This window comes from Triturus cristatus, chromosome 8 (assembly GCF_964204655.1).
Source record: "Triturus cristatus chromosome 8, aTriCri1.1, whole genome shotgun sequence".
NCBI lineage: Eukaryota > Metazoa > Chordata > Amphibia > Caudata > Salamandridae > Triturus > Triturus cristatus.
In genome coordinates, this window is record NC_140591.1 from 1,539,703,496 (window position 1) to 1,539,730,424 (window position 26,929).

Here is a 26,929-nt window from a genome sequence, read left to right on the forward strand (position 1 = left end):
AGTTCTCAGAGGAGAGGCCCTGTCCCTCATTTCCCATGCCCGGAGGCGTGAGCGGGAGGAGGTTACCCGGGTGGAGGCCGAAATTGCTGAATTGGAGGGTGATTTAGAGGGCGGAGTGACGGATGCTGCACTGCATGTCCTACAACTTAAGCAGGCGGCCTACAGGGCCCTCGTTACGGAGGCGGCCAGGGGCCTCAGTAGGGAGCAGCAGGGGCGACTGTATGATGTGGGTGATAAGGCGGGCAAACTGATAGCGTGGTTGGATAAAAAGGAGAGAGTGAATCGTGTGGTCCCGCTGATTGAGAGGACGGATGGTGTGAGTGTCACCGAGCCAGAAGAAATTGTCTCCTGCTTCGCGGATTATTTCCGCGAGGTGTATTCTCCGGTCTCTCCTTGCTCGGAGGAGGACTCCCATTCCCTGCTTAGAGATATCGCGCTGCCTTCCCTCTCGGAGGAGGACAGGGCGTCGCTGGATGCCGCTCCTACATCCGACGAAATTGCCCTCGCCATACGTTCGGTTGCCTCTGGCAAGGCCATGGGCCCAAATGGCATCCCTATCGAGTTATATAAGTTGCGACCGGATGTATTGGCGCCCCACCTCCGCGCGATGTTCCTGGCGGCCCGCTCGCTGGGCTCCCTCCCACCGGACCAGCGTCTGGCTACTATCGTGGTGATCCACAAGGAGGGGAGGCCTCGGGACCGGGTCACATCCTATCGGCCTATCTCGCTTTTGAATGCGGAGCCCAAAATTCTCGCCAAGGTGCTGGCCAATCGGCTGGTCGGCGTGGTGGGCGACCTGGTTCACCAAGACCAGTCCGGCTTTATCCCCCATCGCAATACAGCCCTTAATCTGCGGCGCTTGCACGGGGTGCTCGCACGTGTCCCATTCGTGCGGGAGCCGGCCATTTTGGCGTCCTTAGACGCCACTATGGCGTTTGACACGCTTGAGTGGTCATACATTTGGGCGATGCTGGCGAAGTTTGGATTCGGCCCGGGATTCATCAGTTGGGTCAAATTGTTGTATTCGGGCCCATTGGCGCAGGTGGTGGTGAATGGAAGAGTTTCGTCCCCATTCGAGCTGGGCCGGGGCACGCGACAGGGCTGCCCCTTGTCGCCGCTCCTGTTTGCGCTGGCCTTGGAGCCCCTGGCGGAGTGGCTGCGGTGGCACCCCTCCATCCGTGGACTCCGTTGGACCCCCGAATATGAGGACCGTGTGTCCCTATACGCTGACGACATCCTTCTGTACCTAGCCTCCCCACGTAAGTCACTCATAGTCCTGGTTGATGTTTTACGTTCATTCGGCCGGAACTCAGGCCTTGTCATCAACTGGGCTAAATCATGCATGTATGTGCTCTCTGGGGAGGCTCCTGTCCTTCCGCGGGGTTGTCCGATTCAGATTGCCTCTCAGGGGTTTCGATACCTGGGTGTCTACATTACTCTGGACCCAGAGGCTCGCTACGAGCGGAACTTGCTTCCCCCTCTCCAGCGCTTGAAGGAGGACGTCGTGCGCTGGCGGCGCTTGCCGCTTTCGCCGCTCGGCCGGGCGGCGTTGTTTAAGATGATGTCGTTGCCACGTTTCTTATACGCTCTCCAGAACACCATGGACCCAGTCCCGGCGTGCTACTTCCGTGAGGTGGAGAGTTTACAGCGCCGCCTGTTCTGGGACGGGAGGCCGCGCATTGCCCTGTCGAAGTTGACGCTCCCATGGTATGACGGGGGGATTGCCCTCCCGGACATTAAACGGTATTACTGGGCCTCCCAGCTAGCTGCAATTAACCATGGCCTCTATGGGCCCGCCTTGAACCCGGCGTTTGAGATGGACAAGATGCTACTGCCCGGTGGCGACTACAATCGAGCGCTCTAATCTGGCGCGCCCGACGCTCGCTTGACGGGACCTACGCGTGTCATGGTCAGAGTATGGCATGCGGCTAATGCAGCTATGGGGTGGAAGGACCGTTTGACTCGGGCGTCACCGCTGTATGCGTCTGAGAAGTTGGGCTCTCTCTGGACCTCGAAGGGCTTCGCGAAATGGGACATGATAGGTATCAGTAAAGTGGGGGATCTCTGGTCGAGGGGAGGATTTAAAACATTCGAGATGCTGCAGACGGAGTTTCAGTTGCAGGGTAGTGAATTCTTTCGATACCTGCAGATCCGTCATGCACTGGGCTCCGTCTTCCCAGACGTCGCCTCCATCCCGGAGTCTTCCCCCCTGGAGGATAGAGTGCTAGATGGCCACGTCCCAGACAGTACGATCTCCCTTATTTATAAAAAACTGATTAATGATCGATCGGGCTTGCTGATTGGCCTTCGCGAGGCTTGGGTTGCCGACGGTCTGGAATTGGACGATGAGGACTGGATCTCCGCGGTGGCCTCTCCGAAGGAGGTGGCTATACCGGCTCGCCTTCGCTTCGTCCAGCTCAAGATCCTCCACCGGGTCTACATGACGGGGCCAAGGCTTCAGCGCATGGGCTACTCTGTGGACGGATTGTGTAAGCGTGGTTGTGGTGCCGTGGCGACCTTCCTGCATATTTTATGGGAATGCCCGAGGGTGGAGCGATTCTGGCGCGGTGTGCACGAGGTCCTGCGAGTGGTTACGCGTGTTGCGCTGCTGCCGGAAGCGAGGAGATGCCTGTTGAATGTGTGGGAACCAACTGACTACTCGGCTCCGCAAACGTGGTGGGTGACTCTGGGATATATGATTGCTAAGCGTGACATTGCGCAACTGTGGGGATCCCAGAACCCCCCGACGGTGTCGGCCTGGAAAGAGCACATGGACTGGTGCATGTTTCGAGAAAAGGTGGTGTATGTGGCGAGGGGTAAGCCTGCGAAATGGGTGAAAGTGTGGGGCCCCTGGAACGCCTACCGTGGGAGTATTTGCGCGCCACCATTGCTGCCTGCTGCCTCACCAGCCCCGTCCCCTTAGCTGACCCCCTCCCCTAGCCCCGGGCACAGGGTTCCCCCAGTCCTCGTTCTGTTTCCCTTCCCCTCTTTGGACTCCTCTAATGGTTGGGGTTCCCCATTGGGGAGCACGTGCTGCTACTTTCGACTGTAGGGTGGCCTTGTGGGTGTTGTTTTCTTGTTGTTTGTATAAAATGAAACCGCACTGTGACGTATTATGGCTGTGGCCCATGATGTTGATGACTCCTGCTTATGCTCCTTTGTAATGCCAAGGGTTCTATGAACGTATGCCATATTTTTCTGCCATTCCTAGCGGCCGGCCGGAAGGTTGTGGGCCCATAATTGTATATTCTTGAGATTTGTAATAAACGGTTTCAAAAAAAAAAAAAAAAAGACTTCTCAGTAGATTAGAGTAGTAATAGACTCTTTACGGTGTCTAAAATTTCCATCTTCACAGACAATCAGGTCATCTTATTTCCCAGTTGTTCTTACAACCTCTGTATGATGCTTTAAACTTTCATGTGTGATGCCACTTTACATCATTGCTTGCCATTGGCTTGTTCACAGGTGAGGATTTAGAAGCATCATATGGTTGAGAACTGGGTTTATTCTGAACAGCCTTAGTTAAAAAAAAAAACTAGTCCCTAGAGGACTGCAGATGCCTGTTTATTAGTGAACTGTAGAGTCCACACCGCTTAAAATGATCCTTTTGAGTGTCTCACTCGTCTACTTGCATTACAGTGGCTGAGAAGTCATAACACTACATGAAAAAGACTGAAGACACAGCACACCTCCCTCCCTAAATAATACAACATCAAACAAAAAGATAATGTGCCGAAATAAACATAAATGAATAAAACAAGTGTTAACAAAGCCAAAATTATACAAATGAAGTAAATTGTAACACAACCTAAAATAAATTGCATTAAAGTATTAACAACTGGATACAAGTCCATATCGTGGTAGCATAAAGATTGAGCTAGGTAACATTAATGGTGGAAAAAAACAAGGTTGGAAAAAATAAGAATAATTTACCCAACAGATGGTTATATTTTTCTGTTATAAATATGGCACCATGTCTACAGACCACTGGGAACAAGATGCCTACTATTTGTAAATGTGACACTTTGAAATGGGAGAAAATTAAAATGACGAGTTTTATGGAATCCATAGAAACATAGTTAACTCTTCAGTTTAATTTTCTCCCATTTCAAAGTGTTGCATTTACACACAGCAGGCCTGGCATAGTGCCCTTAGTCTGCGTATTTTGTTCAAACCATTGTATTTGACTCTATGGACATTAGGCTTGAAGTCATTGAAGCTGGACGCGGGGGTGTCTTGGTAGCAATGCGCAAGTTGCTTAGTCTCCATTAGCTCACAATGATTTTCACTGTTCAAAAGTAGCACTCGCTACAGAAAAGGTTGGAGACCCCTTATTTAAAAGAAGAAGCAACAAGGAATTTTGACCCACAACAATAACAAAAATTGCTAATGTTAGAATTTTGTTTCCTCTGCAATGGTTTGATTGAAAACTTTTCTCTCTAACAGGGAACACAGATTCCCCCACATATTTGTTTAGAATTTTAGCTTATTCTTTCGAATTTTGTATACTGTTCACTATTTCCATAACTTCTTTGAGAGACGTCAATAATCTATCTTGTATTTTGTAATTGTAAGACCTGGTGATCAGTTAGTTTTGGATGAGTTGGTCAGTAAAGTTTTCAATTTCTCACTTAGCTGCTAAAACTCCTAACAAGCTACATACTTGTCAAAAGTTTCCATGAAAGTTTTTTCCCTAGAAAATAACTTGTGCCTTCTGACTTTAGCGGTTTGCAAAAGTACTTTTCCAGTCTTAATAACGTAATCGTATTCATCAGTCTACTCGTCATCCTCATCAGGTGTAAATGTAGACGTGCGAACATTTGTTGCCCTTCCATGCCCAATGAATGTTCTGACAACCATCATTTCCTGTCAAGTTTAATTCCAAACAATCAATGGCTCCAAGAAAAAGCATTGAAAACTCTGAACCACCCTTTCCAAGCAATGGGTGATTCTCCAGATGATTGCAAGAAAGGTGGTTGGGAACTGATTGATTATATGGTTACCACCACAGAGCAATACTGCTTTTTGTAAGTAGAGTAAAAGGCGAAATATAGGCTACGTTCAAGGGGCCTCATTTACAAGAAAGTGCTGCAGTGCGGTACTGCAAGCCCTTCGGCTGCGCCAGGCTGTGGCACTTTCAAAGCACAGGGATGTGTCATATCTACAAGGTTCTGACCGATCCCTTTCCTCTCTCCTGCGCTGGCGCACAATAAGCTGCCGTGCGCTGATGCAGGCCCCTTTGTACCATGGTGCAAGGATGACTGCATCACAGGGATGATTGTTTATGTGCAGGAAGGTGTCCCTTGATGCACATAAACAATCTGAAATTGCGTTTTTCAACTATTATGTGTACTGCATTAGCACACATAGAACTTGCAAAATGTCATTTTTTAAATGATTGTTAATGTGCAGGAAGGAGCACCTTCCTGCACATAAACAATCATAAGAGGTCAGTTTTTTTGTTCTATGTGTGCTGCAGAATGCAGTACGCATAGAAAGAGGGAACAAAATGGGGAGAAATTAATACATTTTTCCTCGTTGCGCCTCACTATGCCTCCCCAGGGGAGGCTTAGTATTCAGACGCTTTTCCAGGCTTACGATTTCTCATAAATCTGAAAATGTGCCAGGTACCATGAGTGTTGCGTGGGGACACCCACAGCAACAACCATGGAATGCCCCTTTCACGCAAAGTGCTGCTCGTAAAGGGGCCGTATTTACAAGGACAGGAAAAACCATGCAAAATGCGCCGTTGGTGCATCACAAAAAGTGACACACCAGTGCCGCAAGGGGTTGAAAATAAGCCCCACAGAATTTTGTGAATAACAATTGTATATTGTAATAGATGTTGTAGTAGATTGTAGTCAATGTTAGATTCAAAACTACCCCTGAACCAAAATACCCAAACTATTTAACTTGAAATTGCCGCAGCGGGGAAAAATCAGGTACTCCTTTAGAAGGATAGCAAGCCAGGTGTGTCGGGCAAGTGCTCCTTTAAATGGACAGTGGGTCTGTGGAGACAAGATGGCGCCCAGGCAGTGCGTGAAATGATGTTTTAAGTAGTAGCTTGAAGAGATGGTGTCTCAGAATCCTCGTGTGCTGGAATTCTGTGCCCCACGGCAATCGCCCACGGAAAACCATGATGAGGCACAGCTAGATTACAGGGTTGTGTTCAAAATCCATGCACTCTGACTGACACAGATGAAGCGGCGATGTAATAAACACACCTACCTGTCGGAAATGCTGGTAAACACTTTAATAAAGACCGGTAGTTCGTCCTCCTCCTCCCCGTTAATATTAAGTCTATAATGGACTTGCGGCCAAACCATGAAAACGTTGGGCAAAATATGGTAGGAAGCCATTAAGTTTATTTGAAGGAAAACTCAGTAACAGCATTACGAGCAGTTCCATTATACCAACCGACTTCACTCCACCTGCTGTCTCTGAACTCTGTCATCTGGAACCTTGGAACTCTTAGGTTCCACGCAAAGAGGAGTAATATAACAGGAAAAGACCGAAGATGCAACAGTTTCCCTCTCTTTTTATTATTGTTTGGCTTTGTTTGAAGAGCCTCTAATGTGAGGGACTTCCCTAGCTATGCCCCTAGTCCAACACAGGAACATAATCTGTGATCTAGTTTATTTGCCATTGTATTTGAAAGTATGCTAACTTAACAAATGCACAACAGAGAAATGATCAATTTTGTCCCATCCCTGGTGGAGATTCTAGGCTGAAAGGTTGAAGGGCCCTGAATATATTCTGGGGAATACTCTGATATTTGTGAAAGAAGCAAGGAAAAAACAGGTTGCCTGGTAGGCGCAGCTTGAGAAAGCGGTTAAAGAAAAAAGGTGCTTCTCACTGGGGGCGCTTCGAGTGACAGGTCAGACACCCTTATCTTTTGTGCTAGCCCTGGATCTCCTGGATGTCTGGTTCACACACAACCCTTCTCGGGGGAAGGTGGGGGCTATACACCTCCCCTCACAGCTCTTTTTTGCATCTTGATTACTTTTTTCTTTCTGGAAGTTACATACATAAAGTGAGGGAGATAAAGGTGCTCCCTATTGGCCTTTCCGACCATTCCCCAGTGGCAATGGATGTGCTGATGGGTTCCATTCGCCATGCGTTCCAGTGGCATCTTTCAACGTGGCAATTGCAACGTCTGGATTATTGGGGACATATGGCTGATAATATAGACGAGTACTATGCCCTTAATGCAGGCTCGGTACAATCCCAACAGATTCTGGAGAATCTGGAGAGCTTAGACGTGGCTGATCTGTAGTCGAGGATCCTAGAATTAGATAGACAGAGCCGCCAACTAGATGGCGATCATGCACGTAGTCAACTCGTCCTGGCGCATCAGAGATACCAACAGGTCCTGCTGGATGAGGCACGTTGGCCTGGAGGGCCTCTCAGAGTTGTTTTTACCAATGGAGAGATAAATCGAGCTGATTGCTCCATAGGCTGTGCCGAGGAACTTATAAGTCCTCTCTTCCTGAGTTGAAACAGACGCGGGTCCCTGCTCACAGATCTTAGTGTAATAGCAAATGTCTTTACCTGTCACTTGCTGGAGGTTTATGCTGAGAGAGAGGTACTGTCGGAGACACAGAGAGGAATTTGTATGGGCACTTCCACTCCGCTCCGTGTCTTTAGGAGCTCGAGAACATCTTGTGGCATCGTCGGATATGAATTCTGGTAGGTTGCCTGGCCCTCATGGCTTCCCCAGTGAGTTATTTAAACTTTTTATGCCTACATTTCAGACTCACCTCCTTGCGGCAGTGTGGTCTGCGGTAGTAACCAGAGTCATGCCACCTGATTAGCGCCACGCTGAAATAGTAGTCCTTCCCAAACTGAGACTTCCAATTTCCCTTTAAATTTGGATGTTAAAATCTTAGCCAAGGTTCTGGCGAATAGATCAATCACTTATATTACTGATTTGATCCATCCTGACCAGGCCGGGTTTATGCCCCATAGAGCCACATGCCACAACATTCAATGCACATATAATGCACTGGCAATGGCGGATAGGTTGGGGGAGACTGTAATGCTTCTCTTGGCCGATATAGATAATGCCTCTGATTCTATGAACTAGGCGTATCGGTTCCTTCTTCGTCAGCGCATACATTTTGGGCCACAGTTTAGCTCTTGCGTCCGCCTATTTAACACAGCACTGACAGCGTTGCGGAGGGTGGCTTCGGCGAGGTCACACACCTTTTCCATTCTGTGGGGGACAAGACCGGGTTGTCCTCTGTCCTCCCTGCTGTTCGCCATTGTCATGGAACCCTCAGCAGTGTGGGTACAAATGGATGCACAGGTTCGGGCATTTGAGTGGGGGGTTTGGCCTATCAAATAGAATTGCCTTATATGCAGACGACGTACGATTTTTTATTACACAGCTAGATACGTCAGGACCCAGATTGTTGCAGATAATGCAAATATTTGGAGAAACCTCGGGCCTTCAGATTAACACTTCCAAATCTACGCTATATGTGAAAGGATCAGGTCTGCATCATGTCAATTGGGCGGCTGATAAACTGGTAGCCACAGTCTGTTTTAAATACCTAGGGGTATATGTTTCTCCAGTAGCTGCAGTGGCGTAGATGGTCAACAGGGAACCACTTGTTACTTGATTGAAAGAGGATTAAAGGGTATGGACTGAACTCCCATTGTCCCTAACAGGCCGCTCAACGATCTTTAAAATGGTCTTGCTGCCCAGACTGTTATACTAATTGCAAAATTTCCCATTTTAAATTTTGCGGGAGTGGTTTCCTGAGCTAAACTCTTTTCTCAATATCTTCTTATGGGCTGGAGGAACCCCTTGAGTAGCCCTAAGTAAATGCTTTCAGTCTACATACTGCGGGGGCATTCCAGGAGCAGATGTTGAATCTTTTTATAGGGCGGCTCACCTCCAAATAATAAACGAGTGGTGGTCAGATACCCATGGGGACCATGCATATGCTCTGGAAAAATGGGTAATGGGAACAATCCCATTCCACACATATCTATATGGAGGAAGCAGTGTTTATCTTCCCACAGCAACAAAAGTGGTTGTAGAATTATGGAGCTCGACCCGTGGACAGATGAAATGGTGGGGTAGACTGACACAACAAACTCCATTATGGTATGGACAGGTGCTTCCCTATGTAGCACAATTGGAGGGATTCCGAAAATGGGATCTTGTTTGGATCTCTACGCTGGGAGACGTTATGCAGGGCATAACCCTGAAGTCTTATAAGATGCTTCAGACCGAGTTTCAGCTACATTGTAGCCAATTTCACAGATCTCTCCAGCTTCGCCATGCACTGACCCCTTACATCAAGGGATTGATGGGTCTCCCTGAAAGGTAAACTATTTATGGGTGATGTGGTTGATCATAAAATTGCCAAGATCTATCAATCCCTCATATCTAACCAACCGACGCCTTTGGGGCCTTGCGTGCAGCATGAGAGATAGACATGTGCCAATTAGATAACGAGGATTGGACAGAAGTGCTGGGGTCCCCTAGAGGAGTGGCCATTGCTGCGAGACTTCAGCTTATTCAATTTAAATATCTCCATAGGGTTTATCTGACACGACGCCAGTTGTGGTGCTTGGGAGTAACTGATAGCCCAGATTGCCTCTGTTGTGGAGCTGCAGAGGTACCTTTTTCTATACTGTGTGGAGTTGTCCGGTGTTGGAGAGATTTTGGCGGGGAATACTCGCATGTCTGAGTCGGGTCCTGTCTTGGCAGATTCCATTTGACCCCTATTTGTCCTCCTTCACCTAACGGGTGATGTGGGTGGGAATAAATATAAATTTTCCTTGTTGGGCCTGGGTTTGATGCTAGCTTAGCGGAATATTGCAAGGGAGTGAAAATCTGTTGCTTCTCTGTCTTTATCAGTTTGGAAAAAGGTTTGGAGATTGCAGGATTTAGGGCTAGGGGATTCCCCCAAAAACATCCGAAGATATGGAAATGTTGGGTGGAATACAGGACGATTGACCTTGAACCAGTTCGAGAGAGTCACCAGCTATTTGATGATGAAATATGATCTTATCATGGTCCTGGAGGTCCAGTGTAACGTCACCATATGGATGGTTGCATATTTTATATTCAAGATGCGTCCTTTTCCTTTTGGAAGTGTTCATGTGGCTGTGTGGTGGGGGCCAGGGGGAACTGACAGATCTTTTATTTTTCTATTATTGATGTGGATTTTTTTCCCATTGTGTTTGTTTTTTAGCTCTTTTCTGGGCCCATTAGGCCGCATTGTATCTCAATTAAAATTCTCAATACAATGTGTTAAAAATGAAGTTTTTCATTGCGTGAGCAGTAGCCACGTATTCATGATAGAAGTTAAGTTCCGCCAAAAAGAGATATAAGGTCATATAAACTTGGACAACAAAAATACCTAGAATCCACCCTTAATGATCAAATTGAGGTGTGCTCTACAGTGACCCCCAGCTCAGTGGAATACGAAACTTTCAATTATGCAACTCTCTTAGTAAGAATTTTACAATATACAGAAGCACATATTTGTGTTTTTTCATCTGTGTGTTTGTCTTTTAAACTATGGTCATCACTCTGCCCCTTGACATAAAAAGATCAGTAATATGGCTTCCACAGCTTGGAATGTTACAAGCATTTCAGTTGGGACCATATGCAATATCACCTTAGATACTTCTGGTGGACCCTCTAGGTTAACGGGTTGGAGCAGAGTCCTTAACTCTTCCCCCCCCCTGTCCTCTATTGGAAAGTTATTTGAGACTCCTTATCTATAACATATCCACTATTTTTATAACAAAAGTGGGGGGGAATCAGTTTCATTCTATTTAGTGGGTAAGTGCTCAGAGGTGGCTGGCAACTGTGAAAATTATTGGGGCCCAGCGCGCCGTAAACTCACCAATAAGTTGCCTTTCTTCACTCACCTCTCCCGACGATGAAGAGCAAGAAGAAAGGTGGTATACTTCCTACTTACGAATCCGACCAATCCTGGAGCTGCTGGAAGCAGCTCCAGGATTGGTTGGAGCAGGCTAACCCAGTGCCCATTTTGAGACTGGGGCCTGTGCCTGCAATCCCTCGGCTGTTTTTACAGCACTGGTATTGCAGGCTTTGAAATGCCCATGACAGATTGGCCGGCTGTAGACAGCCAGCCAATATGTCATGCGCACTGAGCAGTCATCCTACAATACGCAGGAATTTGTTTGCCTCGCCCCTACCATCATGCTTGAGCTAGTGCGGCCGGCGGCACACAGAATAATAAAATGGTAATGACCATTTTATTATTCTGTGTGTACCTGCTGCTCTTGCAGAGGGGGTGTTTGACGCCCCTCCGCCTTAACAGAGGAGCTACCGCTGTAACTACCAACTTTAGAATTGGCCCTCATCCAACAACATTCTTCTGTAATGTCCTACCTGCAGGGGAAGAGACATGTAAATGCAGAGTACTCCGTAGGCTACCACATGGCTCAAGTGAGTGAGTGAGTCAGTAAGTCAATCAAAATATTATACTGCAGTGTTTTGAAGACTTGGGGCTTTTAACAGATACAGCAAAACCAAAGGAAATGATGGACGGAGTGTTGATCATTGCAAGCACTCACCCCCAGTCAACTGATCTGGGTTTAATCCATCACCGTTCTTTAGCCCACTCTGCCACCCCAGTTCAGACATGGCCATATGCAAATCAGTCTGACCCTGTGCCTCATGGGAACAGTCCAGCCCGAACTGCCAAGCCATGTCTTCCCTGGACCGGAAACAAGCTTCCTAGGACCGGTTTCTGGCATTTCAGCCGTCTTCAGCCAGGCTTGCTTGAATCCAGTGGCAAAGTGAGCAAGGGACTCACGTCTGAGCATACCCTGCCAACTTATGGCGAACAAAGCAGTTGTTGGCAGTTCGGGCTGGACTGTTCCCATGAGGCACAGGGTCAGACTGATTTGCATATGGCCATGTCTGAGGCAGAGTGAGCTAAAGAACGGTGATGGATTAAACCCAGATCAGTTGGCAGGGTATGCTCAGACGTGAGTCCCTTGCTCACTTTGCCACTGGATTCAAGCAAGCCTGGCTGAAGACGGCTGAAATGCCAGAAACCGGTCCTAGGAAGCTTCTTTCTGGTCCAGGGAAGACATGGCTTGGCAGTTCGGGCTGGACTGTTCCCATGAGGCACAGGGTCAGACTGATTTGCATATGGCCATGTCTGAACTGGGGTGGCAGAGTGGGCTAAAGAACGGTGATGGATTAAACCCAGATCAGTTGACTGGGGGTGAGTGCTTGCAATGTTCAACACTCCGTCCATCATTTCCTTTGGTTTTTGCTTTGTTCGCCATAAGTTGGCAGGGTATGCTCAGACGTGAGTCCCTTGCTCACTTTGCCACTGGATTCAAGCAAGCCTGGCTGAAGACGGCTGAAATGCAAGAAACCGGTCCTAGGAAGCTTGTTTCCGGTCCAGGGAAGACATGGCTTGGCAGTTCGGGCTGGACTGTTCCCATGAGGCACAGGGTCAGACTGATTTGCATATGGCCATGTCTGAACTGGGGTGGCAGAGTGGGTTAAAGAACGGTGATGGATTAAACCCAGATCAGTTGACTGGGGGTGAGTGCTTGCAATGTTCAACACTCCGTCCATCATTTCCTTTGGTTTTTGCTTTTAACAGATAGACACTTTCCACCACTGAAAACAACTCTCAGTGTTCAGAGTCTGCATCCTATCAAAGAGTTGCAAGAGACCTCTTGAATTGGTCTGGGAAGTTTGCTTTCCTCTTCTCCCCATCTCCCTCAAATTATCAGAACCTTGTGAAATGTAGTTGATCCTCCAGTCTGATTACTACTCATAGCTCCACTTTGCCCTCGCCAAATTTGGTTCATAAATTTCCTGCTTGTTTACATAACTTATTTCGGATGTCACCTCTGGTCTTGTATAGTTTGGTCCATCAAGAGAGTTTGTTTCTCCACTACTCACCCCTTTAATGGACGTGGGGCTTTGATTCCTGAATTATTAGCCTGGTGCATATTTGGACACTTCTGAAGAAAACCTATCCCTCATATGTGCGGTTCTGGTTAATCCACATAGGAAGCAAAACAAGGTTAACGGCTAAGAATTTGCAAAGGGGTTAAAGTCCATTAATGGCTTCCTTGAATGAGTGGTACAGGGTATAACATTAAGACCTGTAAAGATTGTTTGTCAGTGATCATATTCCATATAAATTCTCGGAACGTCCGATTTTATTTGAGGAACCGGGAAGGGTTACAAAGGAGCATGCATTCAAGAAACGAAGGAAAATTCCTCGCGCTTCAGGCTGATGTGTACCTCGAACATCGCCCTCAGTGAAAGCTGAGCTCCCAAACCACTTTAGGATCTCCACACTTGTGGTCACCTGGAGGGGTGTTTTGTGAGCTGCCTGGAGTGCTGGGTCTGACAGACGCCGGTGGGGTTGAGGATGTCAAACTTGGGCTTCTACAATCTCCAAAACAAATGCGCTAAGAGGGACGAGGACTTTAGGTATTTGTGGAAAACTGAGTTTTGCTTTCCATTAGAGTGGTTCAAGAATTCTACAATTTTTCAATGCTTCGTGGGTTTTATTTAAATAAAAAGATTACTCTTCCTCTCTTTCCGCCAAGACCCAATGCTTCTTCAGCCAGAGAAATATTAAACAATCTAGTCGTCCCTGGAGCGCTGAAGTTGTACCCAGAAAGTCAAACTCCTATTAAAATCTCTGAGAATCACTGTGACTGTTGGGCATTTCACCAGGCAGTAAAGCACCAACACCACTGCTGGGTGGATGTATTTCAAGGTCTTGAAATGCAAGAGCAGTGTTGTGTTTTCAGAGACTACTTCATCATTCTCCCAGAGCAAAGGCTGCATCAGTGGCATACTCTCATTTCAGATTTTATGGATGTATATTTGTGAAGAAAAGATGCTGACTCGGGCCAAGAGTTTCTGCACAGTATGTGTTTTTCCCCTCCCTACATTAAAAACCAGTAGGGAAATACACGCAAGAAGAATGCTTCTCAAAATCCATGTGAGAGATGTTGGCACTAGTTCAGCAATGACTGATGAGCTAGCGAAGTACACGGCGGTCAATAATCTAAACGGCATGGGTTAAAGGGACACTATAGTTCAAATTATAATCAAGTGAGGGCAGGAAACCTCCCTAAGGATTACTTGGGGGAGTACTGAGGTACTTTTCCTGGAGGTGATCTTTCCTTCGAGCTGCACTGCTGTGCTTACCGCAGTTTGTGTCCTTGTGTCTTTTGCAGTCCCCGGGGTGTGCTGGTGCGTTGTGCTCCCTGCCCTGCTGTTGCCGTCCTGGCCTGTGTGGAGCCCAGCGCGGAGCCGTACTACATTACCCAGCAGCCCTTGCGGCGGACCCGGAAGCCGCCGACCGCCGTTTCGCGCCTGGAGGCGCTTTAAAAACGGACACTGACACTAACAGAGCGGGTGATCTTTCCTTCGAGCTGCACTGCTGTGCTTACCGCAGTTTGTGTCCTTGTGTCTTTTGCAGTCCCCGGGGTGTGCTGGTGCGTTGTGCTCCCTGCCCTGCTGTTGCCGTCCTGGCCTGTGTGGAGCCCAGCGCGGAGCCGTACTACATTACCCAGCAGCCCTAGCGGCGGACCCGGAAGCCGCCGACCGCCGTTTCGCGCCTGGAGGCGCTTTAAAAACGGACACTGACACTAACAGAGCGGGTGATCTTTCCTTCGAGCTGCACTGCTGTGCTTACCGCAGTTTGTGTCCTTGTGTCTTTTGCAGTCCCCGGGGTGTGCTGGTGCTTTGTGCTCCCTGCCCTGCTGTTGCCGTCCTGGCCTGTGTGGAGCCCAGCGCGGAGCCGTACTACATTACCCAGCAGCCCTAGCGGCGGACCCGGAAGACGCCGACCGCCGTTTCGCGCCTGGAGGCGCTTTAAAAACGGACACTGACACCGCATCGCGGGACCGCGGGCGGCGCCGGGCTAAGCCCGGGCAAAGGGCGGGCCCTCTGTGGCCCTCAGAGGCCAGAAGAGACTGGACTGGGCCAGGTTTCTGTGCATCTTGTCGAATGGTGGTGACCGCGCATTGACTATTGTTGCCATTTGATATATCCATTTGTGTTTTTAATCTGATTGTCCTGTTTGTGAGTGCGTAGGCAGACACTAGGGTTTCTGGGCAGAAGCTTAACCAATAAGCGAACGGAATGGTTAAATCAAAAACTGATAAAGCGATGGCGGCTCCAGCTACCCTAGATAATTTCCTGGTCAGGAAAGTAACACAGATTAATAATGATAGACGTGTATCCTTGGGGAAAGGCATCGTGATTGAAGATACATTATTAGAAAATTATTCTCTAAGCCAGCCCCAAGACCCTGAGATCAACCCGAGTGGTGTTATCTCTACGGCCCTCCCAGTTTTCATTCCTGTAGAGGTGGAGGTCCATTCTGCTTCTCGGGTGTCGTCAAGTTCTGATGCTGATGTACTAAATGAGACCCAACCTGAGACTAGGCATACGAGATCATGTAGAACACGGTCTCAAAGGGAGAACGGGAAACATAATAATTGTAAACCAAAAAAGAAGGTCGGCAAGCCAAATACTGGTACTGTTATACCAAACCCTTTTGTATTCGCGGCCACTAATGGTGCTGGTAATGGAGCTAATCTAAACTCGGATATGATTGCCTCACTCTTAAAAAACTTAGAAGCTTCTTTTACTGTCAAAATGGAGGAGCTTATTAAACCATTAACCACTAAGATTGATGATTTAGCTAAGGAAGTGATAAGGCTGGGTGACCTGTTATTGTCTCGGGAGATAGTTCAGCCTAGTGGAATTGATTACTCTGGGGGGAAAAGGAGAGATACTGCTGTTCCTAATGATATACAGAATAAGGGGAGGGGAGAATCTGCTGATACAGTTATCCCAGGACCCGTAACTTTTACCCAGCCGGATATTCCTGTGGAAACTGTTTTGCAGCAACAATTATCCATAACTCCCCACAGCATTAGAGCCTCTAGTGTGGCGAGACACAATGGTCATCTTAATCTACCACCAGATTGTGCTCCTTTTGTAGTAGTACTGACCAATGTGCCCTCTTGTGGCACCCACCCTGCATCTCCCCATGATGAATCCTTTATCTCTCTGAAAAATAAGACAGTGTCCTGGCTCAACAAAAATTGTGGATTTCCGATTTCCTATTTTGACGAAATATTAACAGTAAGGCGTGTAAATTGGGTAGGGCCGTCCAAAAAGTCTGGTTCAGGGGACTGTATAGTCGTAAATTTTAAACACCCCCAGCATGTAGCCACCGTACTTTTGAGAGCTGCTGCACTGGTTTATAACACAAATAGTATCTGTGTACGCCCCTTGGGTTATTTTTATGCACATTTGTGCAAACCACGACTGCAACAGAATTTAACCAGGCGGGGACGTGAACCTTTTACTCCCGTGCAAGAGACCCATCTTCTGCATAATATTACTAATTCCTGTGGTGTAGGTGGACCGATTGGCGTGTCTAATAGGAGTGTTAGTGCTGGACACTATCAACATGGGCCGAATCTTCACACACAGAATAGGTTCGAAGTATTATCTGGTCTTGAACTGTGCGATTGACGGGGGGCACCTGCAGCTCAGGACATCGGGGCTTCAGGTGAACCTACTAATCCAGATAATTTGGTAGGTAAATTGTCAGGATGTCTTGCTGTCTCTTGGAACATTGCGGGTCTTGCTGCCAAAATGTCTGAAGTAAACTGGGTGATCTATATCAAACAATTCTCGATTATTTGTTTACAAGAAACCTGGGAATTGGGATGTGAACTCTTTTTGGAAGGGTATAGGGCCTTCTTCGTGCCAGCCTTGCCATCTGTGCGGGGTAGGCCCAAGGGGGGCCTTGTAATTTTTGTATCTATATTAATTCCCTGTGAAGTACAAAGAATTGTTGCACAGCATACAGGTGTAATGGGTGTAACCTTAAGTGGAGGTAATGTCCGTGTCGGGCTGGTGAACTTTTACAATGCTGTTCATGATAGTGGTGGCAGGAATCATATTTATTTTTTAAATTCCTTTGTTTCAAATTTTATGGAAAATGTGGGCCATAACCTCCTGATTATGGGGGATTTTAATTTGCATCCTTGTATAGACCCATTGCACAAATGTTTACCAGAAATGGTATGTGATCGGGCAGACTGTCTCCACATGGAGCACACAAAGGAGGGTGAACTGTGTAATGACTTTCTGAATGACCATGACCTCTGTTTGGCCATGTCTTTAAAAGACCCGCTATTTCGCTTTGATACCCCTACTTTTAAAGGGCATGGAAGGGGTACCTTTATAGACCATATATTGGTCTCTCAGACGATGCAAACTTTTGTGGATTCTTTTACCATCGACTTTAGTGAATTCAGTGACCATAATCCTCTTATAATCGGTCTAAACTGCCCATGGTTCAAAAAAAGTATTACGAGTATCAGGCAAGGTAGTTTGGCTACAACTGATGGTAAGAGGCGCTTAAAATGGTCTATGGTCTCTGAGGATGTCCTCTATAAGAATATCACTGCAGGTTGTGCCGAGGACATCAAAGTTTGTATGAATGGGGGAGGTGAACCCAAGCTGGTTCTAGAAGCGTACCAAAACATTACGGAAAGGGTATCAGCATTTCTATCGGTCCCATATAAACCCCGACTTAACTTAGGCCCGAGATGGTTCAGTCATGACTGTACTCTAGCTGCCCGTAATTTGAGGGTAGCCTTGGCAGCAACCCCGAGGAACAGGGAGGCCGTAAAACTCTGTAGAAAGGAATATAAGGCTACTATTGCTGCCCGTAAAGAGTTTTTGAGGAAAGAGGCCTGGGAGGAATTGCTTGATCCCGCTACTTTGAATAACAGCACTAAATTTTGGGGTCTGGTAAAGAAACCTTTTTTGACTGGGGACTCGGGAGATGGACTGGTTTGTTGTATAACAAAGGAGGAATGGGAGAGTCATTTTAAAAGTTTATATTATTCAGAGGCAGATGCAACTATGGTTGCTGTCCCCTCTGATAGGGAAAGTACTGCCATCATTTTTGATATAAATGAGGTTCTGGTTGCTATAAAGGGTCTTACTGCTAACAAAGCCCCTGGCCCTGATGGAATACCACCTGATCTTTATAAATCTGATCCGGACTTTTGGGCTCCCATTCTGACTGCTGTTTTTAATGCAGCAGCCACATTGGGTTGCCCGGAGACTTGGGGTCTCTCAACAATAGTTCCGGTCTTTAAAAAGGAGACAGGGGTAGTGCTTTGTGTTATCGCCCAATCTCGTTAATTGATTCAATGGTGAAGATAATGGGGAGAGTTATACTCCAACGCCTAACAAGCTGGACGAACGAAAACAATATTTTGTCGACCTCTCAATATGGTTTTTGTGAAGGGCGTTCAACTATAACTCAATGTCTTAATTTGTTTCTTATATTGAATAAATATACTGTTGTGTATAAAGGAACAATTCACCTTGCCTTCATGGATCTGTCCTCTGCGTTCGACTGTGTCAACAGGGGGAGGCTGTGGCAGACCATGAAGGATAAGGGTATTGATAAGGGGATTGTGGAGTTCCTTGCGGACCTGCACAACGACACAAGAGCTAACGTGAGGTTTTCATCGACCGGGGAAACTACAGGAAGTTTTAGTATCAATAAAGGAGTACGTCAGGGGTGTATTTTGGCCCCTTTTCTTTTTAACTTTTATATAAATGACCTTGAGGCTGTCTTACAAGAGGTAAAATCAGACTGCCCTAGAGTTGGTCTGAGGGGTATCCCTCTACTTTTATATGCTGACGATGCGGTCTTAATTTCCAGAACAGAAGTTGGTCTCCAGGCACTATTGAATGTTTTTAATAATTTCATGTGTGATAGGGACCTTAAGGTCAACAACTCAAAATCCTATATTATGCATGTTGGCCGACAACCGAAGAAGAAGTTCAATTTTAAATTGAATGATGTCTCGATCCCTACCACTCAAACATTCACCTATTTAGGTATCTTATTTGATACCAAACTTAATTGGGCTCCTCACTTGGCCAAGAAAAAGGGGGAAATGACTAGAGTCAATGCCTCCATCTTCAATACTGCGTCTAAACTGGGGAATAAACCAAATGTGGATATGATGAAATTATACAACTCTAAATCCATAGCCACTGCTGTATACGGTAGTGAGATATGGGGCTACATAAATGGCGAACAATTACAAATAGTTGAAAATAAATTTCTAAAACGCCTGTTATGTGTCCCATGTAGTACCTCGAACTTAATTGCACATGAAGAACTTGGCTGCCAGTATTTATCCGACATTGTCAGTTTAAAACCTCTGTTATGCTGGGTAAAACTATGGTTAAGTGATGAAATCCCTTTAACACATTTGATAGTGGAAGACCTTATATCACTTGATCATGCCATGTGTGTACCTTGGCTTAAATACCTGAAGTCCCAATTTTTGAAACTTGGTTGCCTGAACTTGTTTGATAAACCGAGGGATATAGTCAAGGGTGATGTAGCAGCAATTAAAAAAGTTTTCTCTATGAAATGTATTGCCCTAAGAGATGAAGTTGAGCTCTTAAAACCTAATGTTAGAAAGTATATTATGCTGAGTACTTGCAATTCTATGGAAAAGTATCTAACATGCCCCTTCACCTCACATGAGAAATTTTTGCTGACCCGATTCAGGTTTAACATTTTCCATCTTCTCTTATTTAGACCCACGGCAGATATTTTTAAGAAACCTGTAGCTCCCTGTGGCTGCGACGGGAAGTCTCCACAGGATATGCTACATTTTATGTTTTTATGTACATTTTATGAATATCCCCGTAGGAGATACCTTGTTACCCTTTTAAAGAAATTAAATTTTAAACAAATTAGACCTGCCTTTATGTACTTACAGCTGCTGCACCCGGATAGTGTCCTCCAGGTGTTAGAATTTTTAAAATTGACACTAAGATTTAGAAAATGTTTAGATGAGTAAATGTAACTTCCTCTGAACTATTAGTCGCCCATTGCACTTATGCACTTTTTTTCCTGTACTGTTTTGCCTTTGCACTCTTTTATGGAATTTATGTATTGTATGTCTGTGTGATCGATTTTGTCATTATTGTGATGTTTTTTAATATGAACTGTTTATTGATGTGTACTTTTATGGATTGAAAAATATCCGAGATAAAGTCATTATCTATCTACATGAAAATGTGTGTTTCAATAATGTTCTAAAGGAGAGGTTGGTGGCAGGCCCAGAAAAGAATTGCTTCAAGTGTTGAAGTAATTTGGGACTGTTCTGATACTAGTGATAGAGATGTTTTATGACAGGGAAGTAACTTTTCTTTATTGTAGGTATTATTTCCTACTTATCCCTATCCTTTGTTCATGCGCTTCATGAACTTAGCTAGTGGGGCGGGGGACAAAACGGAAGAAACTGGTACAACATACAAATTACCAACCCATCGCTGCTCCAACATCCTCATCTCCAGTCCCGCCGTAGAATTGAGTAAAGCAGATCCTCTTACCCAACCCAAGCAGCAGGTACTGTTGTAGCTCTGCTCCTCAGCACAGCCCTTTTACGATGTGTACATCTGCCAATTGGTATACACGTCCCTTAGAAGTCAATCATATTGCATGGATCTTTTTGAAATCTCCTTACTCAGTATCTCAACTGTTATTGAGACATACTCCCCCACTTAGTATAAGGTCCTACTCTTCTATGCATGCACTTATAAAGCCCCTTATCCAATTGCAGATAACTCCAACCTTTGTGAAGACATCTGTGACGATGAATTATATATTTATATTTTGGTTTGAAGAGTGCTTTTTAATGGGTAGGGGTTGTGCCAAGCAGTGGAGGGTCCTCCATTGCTGTGTCTGGTTCTTCCACTGAGGATGGTGATTAATATTAAAATCAGGATAATCGATTGCTCAAACTTTTCTAGGAGGGAAATAAACCATTGAGGCCCATTTGAAAAAAATAAGTTCCTTCAAAGTTACTGTTTCTTTAGGTATGGAATAGATTCGTAGCTTATGGGAGTTGTTGGGGCTAGATAAGTTCATCACATCCATTGAGAGAAACGAGTCTGCTTTTGCAGATGCGGAGAGTCACCTGTTGAGTTTCTGGTGCAGAGTACATGGAGCTTGCATGACCAGGTTGTTGTTGGCACATAAAATCTACCCCCAGGAGCAATCACAATAAAGACCCTTGCAGCTCGCTTGGGGTGGAACCCTTCAGGTATGGAGAGTCCTAACCAAGAAGCTGTGACAATTACCTGGAGTAGGCTGAGTGCCTCTTCCCCCCAACCCCAATCTTTGGGCTCGGGTGAGAGCAATACGAGCAATATCATTTGCAGTAGACTCATACTGTAGTAGGGGCTGGAGAAGGAGAATGGGAAGTAATTATTGTTTGTGTTTCTCTTTTACTCATTTTTGAAATTGGATTATTTATGTAAAAACATATAAATCGTATCTAGGCAGGGTAACAAAAGATTACTGTTTCAGAAAAGTAAGACATTATCTGATGTATGCTTGGATAGCTTACAATTTTAGATCTCTTTTCCCATCAGGTCGCCAAGTTCATTGGCTCGCCACCCGGCTATGTTGGGCATGAAGAAGGTGGACAGTTGACAAAGAAGCTAAAGCAGTGCCCAAATGCTGTTGTCCTTTTCGATGAAGTGGACAAAGCCCATCCAGATGTCCTTACGATAATGTTGCAACTTTTTGATGAGGTAAGTGTGGGACCTACCAAAATAAATGCACTTGTGGTTTACAACTATCTGGTCAAGCCTGCAAATTTTATATCCTAAATTTAGTGGAATAACATACTCACAGGGGCATTGTAACCCACTGGGTTGAATCAGAAAGGAGACGTGAGATGAGTGGACCATGTTTTTTTTTTTACTATATTGTCTTGACTTGTACTACTACTTTTTATGCAGGATCCTTCAGTGTGGCATTTCCTTACCATCAGATTGATTGATGTAATTTACTCATCAAATTTGTCTTTTACCCTTCCTACTCCAGCATAAGTTGTTCTTTTATTTGACAGTGCTGCTTTGGTTATGGGATACCTCTAATTCATCTAATTTCTGTTCATGTTTATTACAGGTTATTGTCTCGCATAATAGTTGTTTGTCGTGCCCAAATTTTTTTCTCCTGTCCACTGGACAAACTCCCAGTTCTGCACCAACATGAAAGCTAACCCTTCTGCTTTGCAATCACTGCCTTCAGATTGTTTCATCGTCATTCTACCTCTCGTATCCACTTAATCCAAAAACTAGCTAATGTATTGTACAATCCTGACATTGTATCTTCAGTTAATCCAGTAAAAGTACCTTGGGTCTTTGATCCCACTCACTATCTCAGAAATGCACATCCGCTCAAAGCTGATTAAGTTTACCCACATATCTCTGTCAAATCAAAAGTGAAGTATTCCTCCATCCACAGATAGTGAACTCTCTCTTTATTTCTAAAACCTCCAAGACCCATGAAACTGGATACCATTATTAGCTGTATATTTGTATCTGTTTTTATTACCAGGTTCTATATTAGTAATTTACTTATGATCACAGTGACTACAGTGTTGTGTCACCTTTGCCATTTCAATTGATAATATGCACCAATGATTTTATAGCTTTAAAAGCAGTATATAGAACACTTATGCACAAACAAATGCTACATATTGGTCGTAGGGGTACATAAATACATAGGAATGCTTGGTAGAAACGAGAACACACAGCAGAGGTACTTGCTGAAAATAGTAATACATCTAAACACAAAACTACTTGGGGCCTGATTACAAGTCTGGAGGAACCAACTGTGTTTATTTCGCTCAGTCTGATTATATTACTGGTTAGGTTTTTCTGCATCCCGGTTTACTGGCTGTGGAAGGCCCTGACCTGATTTTTCTGGCTGGTAAAACCAGATGGAAAACTCGCATTAGATTTTGACTGCACAAGCAGCCAAATGTCATTTCATTTTTTTAACTAACTGGAAAAGTATAGAAGGCTTCATCCTTCTACAAAAACATTTACTTCCCTCCTCCCCCAAAGCTCTGAGCAGATGGTAAATGTATGTGGAAAAAAATAACATAGGGGATTCTGTGTGGTTTTCCGTCGAAATATCAACCACATCCAATAATTCCAACTCAAAGGTACACAGTGTTGGGGCGGTATCGTGGTAAAATCACCCTACTTCTGGGCAACTGCTAATTAGGGCCAGAAACTATGGAAGGATTCAAACCTAGGTATGCGTATAGTGCCGTATTGGATTAACGTTGTGAAAAAATATACATATACCGGCGGGAAGGCGAAGCGGACGACTGTAGATGAGACTGCTGGAAGTGCTGAAGATGACAAATTGTCACAGTAGGCCATTCCACTCTCGACCTCCCATGGAGTAAGTAGGATAGTGTCTTTGGATACTCTTACATTTTAGTACTGCAATACACAGGGAGTTTTTACCCTCACCCCCGGTCCGATAGTGGTCGTTCCTTCATACACATAGTGTAGAAAGACAGAGCCCATTATACATTCTGGTCCTGACGAATGCTATGTACCCATCAGGGACGCAAAGCAGAAACATGTTGACCATGTCTAATACGGTGAAGGGATAATGAGTTCCCATATCACCGTCCACTTCTTTTAATACCATACATTTGCTCTTTAATTAAATTACCTGTGGACAAATGTAATGGTTTTTAGATCACTTCTCACCAAATCACGGCCCACCACTTAGCTTTAGAAGTGCATCCCTGTATTCAGGTGTATGCCCACCCTCTATCAAACGGAGTTTTTAGAGGGCGAGGACGGCCTATGATGAAGCATGACACCAGGTGGTGTGTGAGGCCAGTCCTTCACTTTTTGTGAGATGCCCCCATTGGACTTGCATCTCTAGAGACCCTGTAGGAACCGGTAGGAATCCCAACTAGGGACAGCCCCATTTGTGTTTACAAAAAATATACATTACCAGTTTGGGCTATGAAATTTCAATGCATTTCGTGGTCATGGAATTCAGAGCTGCTTAGAGATTGGGAAATAAACAAAACAGTTGGATTTTAAAGCAATTTGGGAAACCTATTTTACCAAACTGCCCCAGAAAATAACACATTTTATTAAAAGAGGATACAATGGGCAACTTTAAAGATGAGCATTGCCACTGCTTCAAATCTTCAGCAGTGCAAATGGTTCAAAGTACATAACGCAAACTATGTTTTATAAAGCAAGTGGCCATCTCAGAATACTCCCTTCAGAGTATCGACTATAACCCTCCCAGTATAAAAAGTAGGGAGGGTTATGGATATTGGGGAGGTGGAGAACATGGAAACACAGTATTTCTAGCACCTATTTGTTCCCTCATAAGAACATTTCGGTCCAATCCCTTTAACTCCAGCCTGTCCTAATAATAAGCAGCTATCATTGTGTCTGACAATCTTGGTACGTTAGAGTCCGTTCAGGATCACAATCCACTTGTTCAACCTGCATCACTCTTTTCACACTTCATTGACCTTGTATAGCCTCTACCTGAGAAAACCTATCTATTTAGCCCTCAGGAAGGATGTTTCTGCCTTGCATGGTGACTCTACTCTCAGTGAACCCCAGTCCTTCTGACCTGCTGCAGTTGTTAATGTGGAGTTATGGTTGAACTGCTGTAGCCAGAAAAGACGAGAACCGTTTCACCTTTTAACAATACCTGTGCCTGTTGGACCATACAAAACAACACTCCTATTTGTACCAGGCTGCTCAGTTCAGCAGTCACAATGCCCCTCAGCTCATGTTCTTCCTTCACGTTCTTCATTGGTGGTCTGTAGGCCTGGAGTATTGGTACTTGGTAGAGTATGTCAGTCGATAGAACCTTATTTTCCTGGTACCTCTGCAATGCAGATAAAATTGAAACATCAGCAGGACCCTGCGGAACATAAGTACACAAATACTCCCAGCTCATGTTCTAGCCGGTCTTCCAAACATATAGTAGATGCTGTAATGCAATCCCTAAACTTGCAGCGACCCTTCCCTTCTGTCTATAAGTAAGCTGCCAAATATTAAAGATGAAAGATCTTGTCGTCTTATCCTCTTTCACTCTCTATCCACATCAGGTTTTTATCCTTTAATAACACAGTTTCTTCTATCTCAGTGTTTTTTACCATTGTATTTAGAAGTGTGGTGAAAGTCCTACAAATATCGCATAGTCAGTGATTTACTTTGGAAGAGGTTCATGTGGCAGGGCCTTCCCACCTCCCTTATCATCATGATCAGATTGCATTGTGGTGTAGCTCTTTGTACTTCTATAGTAATTTACTGTCATAGAAGATTCTGTTCTTGCTGTCCTGTATTCGTTCGCATAATCTTTGACAGTTAGAAAGGAAGCACAGCCCCAGGTGTTTGTTTTGCCTGAATGCCTTTTGTGCTTCTCATGGCCTTGCCATTTGCTATCTTCCATGCCATCCCCGGTGCCTTGCCCACTGTTTTGATAAGTGTGAGGAAATGCAATGTATTATATGTTGTGGTTGTGCGATCGCTCCATGTAATAAACTCACAACCATGCTTTGCGTCCAGTTAGGCTTGTTTGAAAAACCTTAGATCAACCCTGGATAGCTGTAACGTTGAGCAGTCAGGCTTTAACATAGGATCAAGCGGTAAGCATTTAGAAGTACCAAAACAATTGAACTAGTCAGAAACACGACAAAAGAAATCCAACACTAATTTATAAAAATATATCTTATTTTTATGAATTTTTAGACACTAAAACAAACAAAATCCACCAGAGGGTTCCAAACATATAGATTTTTGAGTAAATCGTAAATCCCTTTTTTTTTTTTTTTTTTTTTTTTTTTTTTTTGAAACCTTTATTACAGAATTCAAAAGATATACAAAGATGGGCCTACAACCTTCGGGCCGGCCGCTAGCAAACAGTATAAGCATAGAAAACAGTCAGTAAACAGTCGCTGCAGCGTGAGAGAGGTCACAGGAGTTGAAAGAAGCGTTGGGGGCCACACCGTCCGGACCCTCCACATGGCGGTTCCATTTTTATATAAGAAACGACAAACAAACCCACAAGGCAGCCAAAAGTCAAAGCAACAGTATGAGCTCCCCTGGGGAGGACCCTACCGATACACAGGAATAGCGGGGGGGGATAGGAGACAAAGTGGACTCAAAGCCCAGAACCAAGGCGACAAGCAGACTAAGGAGACGGGGCCAGTGCCAGGTCAGGCATCAGCGGCGGGGTACAAATTCCGCCACGGTAGGTGTTCCAGGGGGTAAATCCCATTTTTCACTCGAAATGCAAACAAGCATCTGCAACTACTGGAATTAGTGGTTACTTTGAAATCTTTTTATAAAGTTGTGTTCTGTTACTCTAGCCCGCTTTGTGCGACCAAATCAGTCAGGGAGGGAGTGAAGGGGGCGAGTAAGACTTAGCCAGACAGTTACCTTACAGTCAAAGCAGTTTTTAGTCCAGTTTCAGACTCTATTGGAGATTCACCTTAGGCATCAATGAAGTGGACTTGATGCAAAGGATACAGGATGCTGAAGAATGCTGTGGTTGCTGATCCGGATGACAGGGGTCTTACTGGGCCCACCCCTCGGTCCACGAACTTAGTAGGGCAACTTTCTCCACAGAGGTTGATGTCCCTTGAAGTCCAGTTGAAGTCCAGCCAAAACCTAGTTGCCACTGGTCTACAGGTCACCGGTCACAGCAAAACCAGTGGTTCCCTTTTATTGAGGCAAGTGTCTATCTTGAGCGACCAAACTGCACTTTGAGGACTCTCCCAGGTCCAGCAGAGTAGAGCGCAAATGTTAAGTGCCAGTATTTGGTCTCCTGTGCTGCGCTTCGGCAGTTAGCAGCAAGCAAGTAATTGTGACTACCAACTCTGCTAAGGTGACTTCTCCAGCTTTTGTGGCCCAGCTGACTCTTGGAGTTCACTTCTTCTGTCTGGGGGTCAGGTTGAATTTTCCTCGAGCAGAATATCATAGACACAGTCCTCTCTTTGGTAGCTTAACAGCTGC

General features: G+C 45.3%; 1 protein-coding gene across 2 annotated transcripts in view; it reads left to right on the plus strand.

The window, feature by feature from the left end:
* The window catches only part of CLPB (ClpB family mitochondrial disaggregase), a 1,140,376-nt gene that overhangs the window by 809,545 nt on the left and 303,902 nt on the right, over positions 1–26,929 (plus strand). For both annotated transcript variants that reach the window (XM_085623404.1, XM_085623405.1), the window contains one exon: positions 21,494–21,655. In XM_085623404.1, coding sequence (XP_085479530.1) covers positions 21,494–21,655 — 162 coding nt within the window. The remainder of the gene's footprint in view (positions 1–21,493; positions 21,656–26,929) is intronic.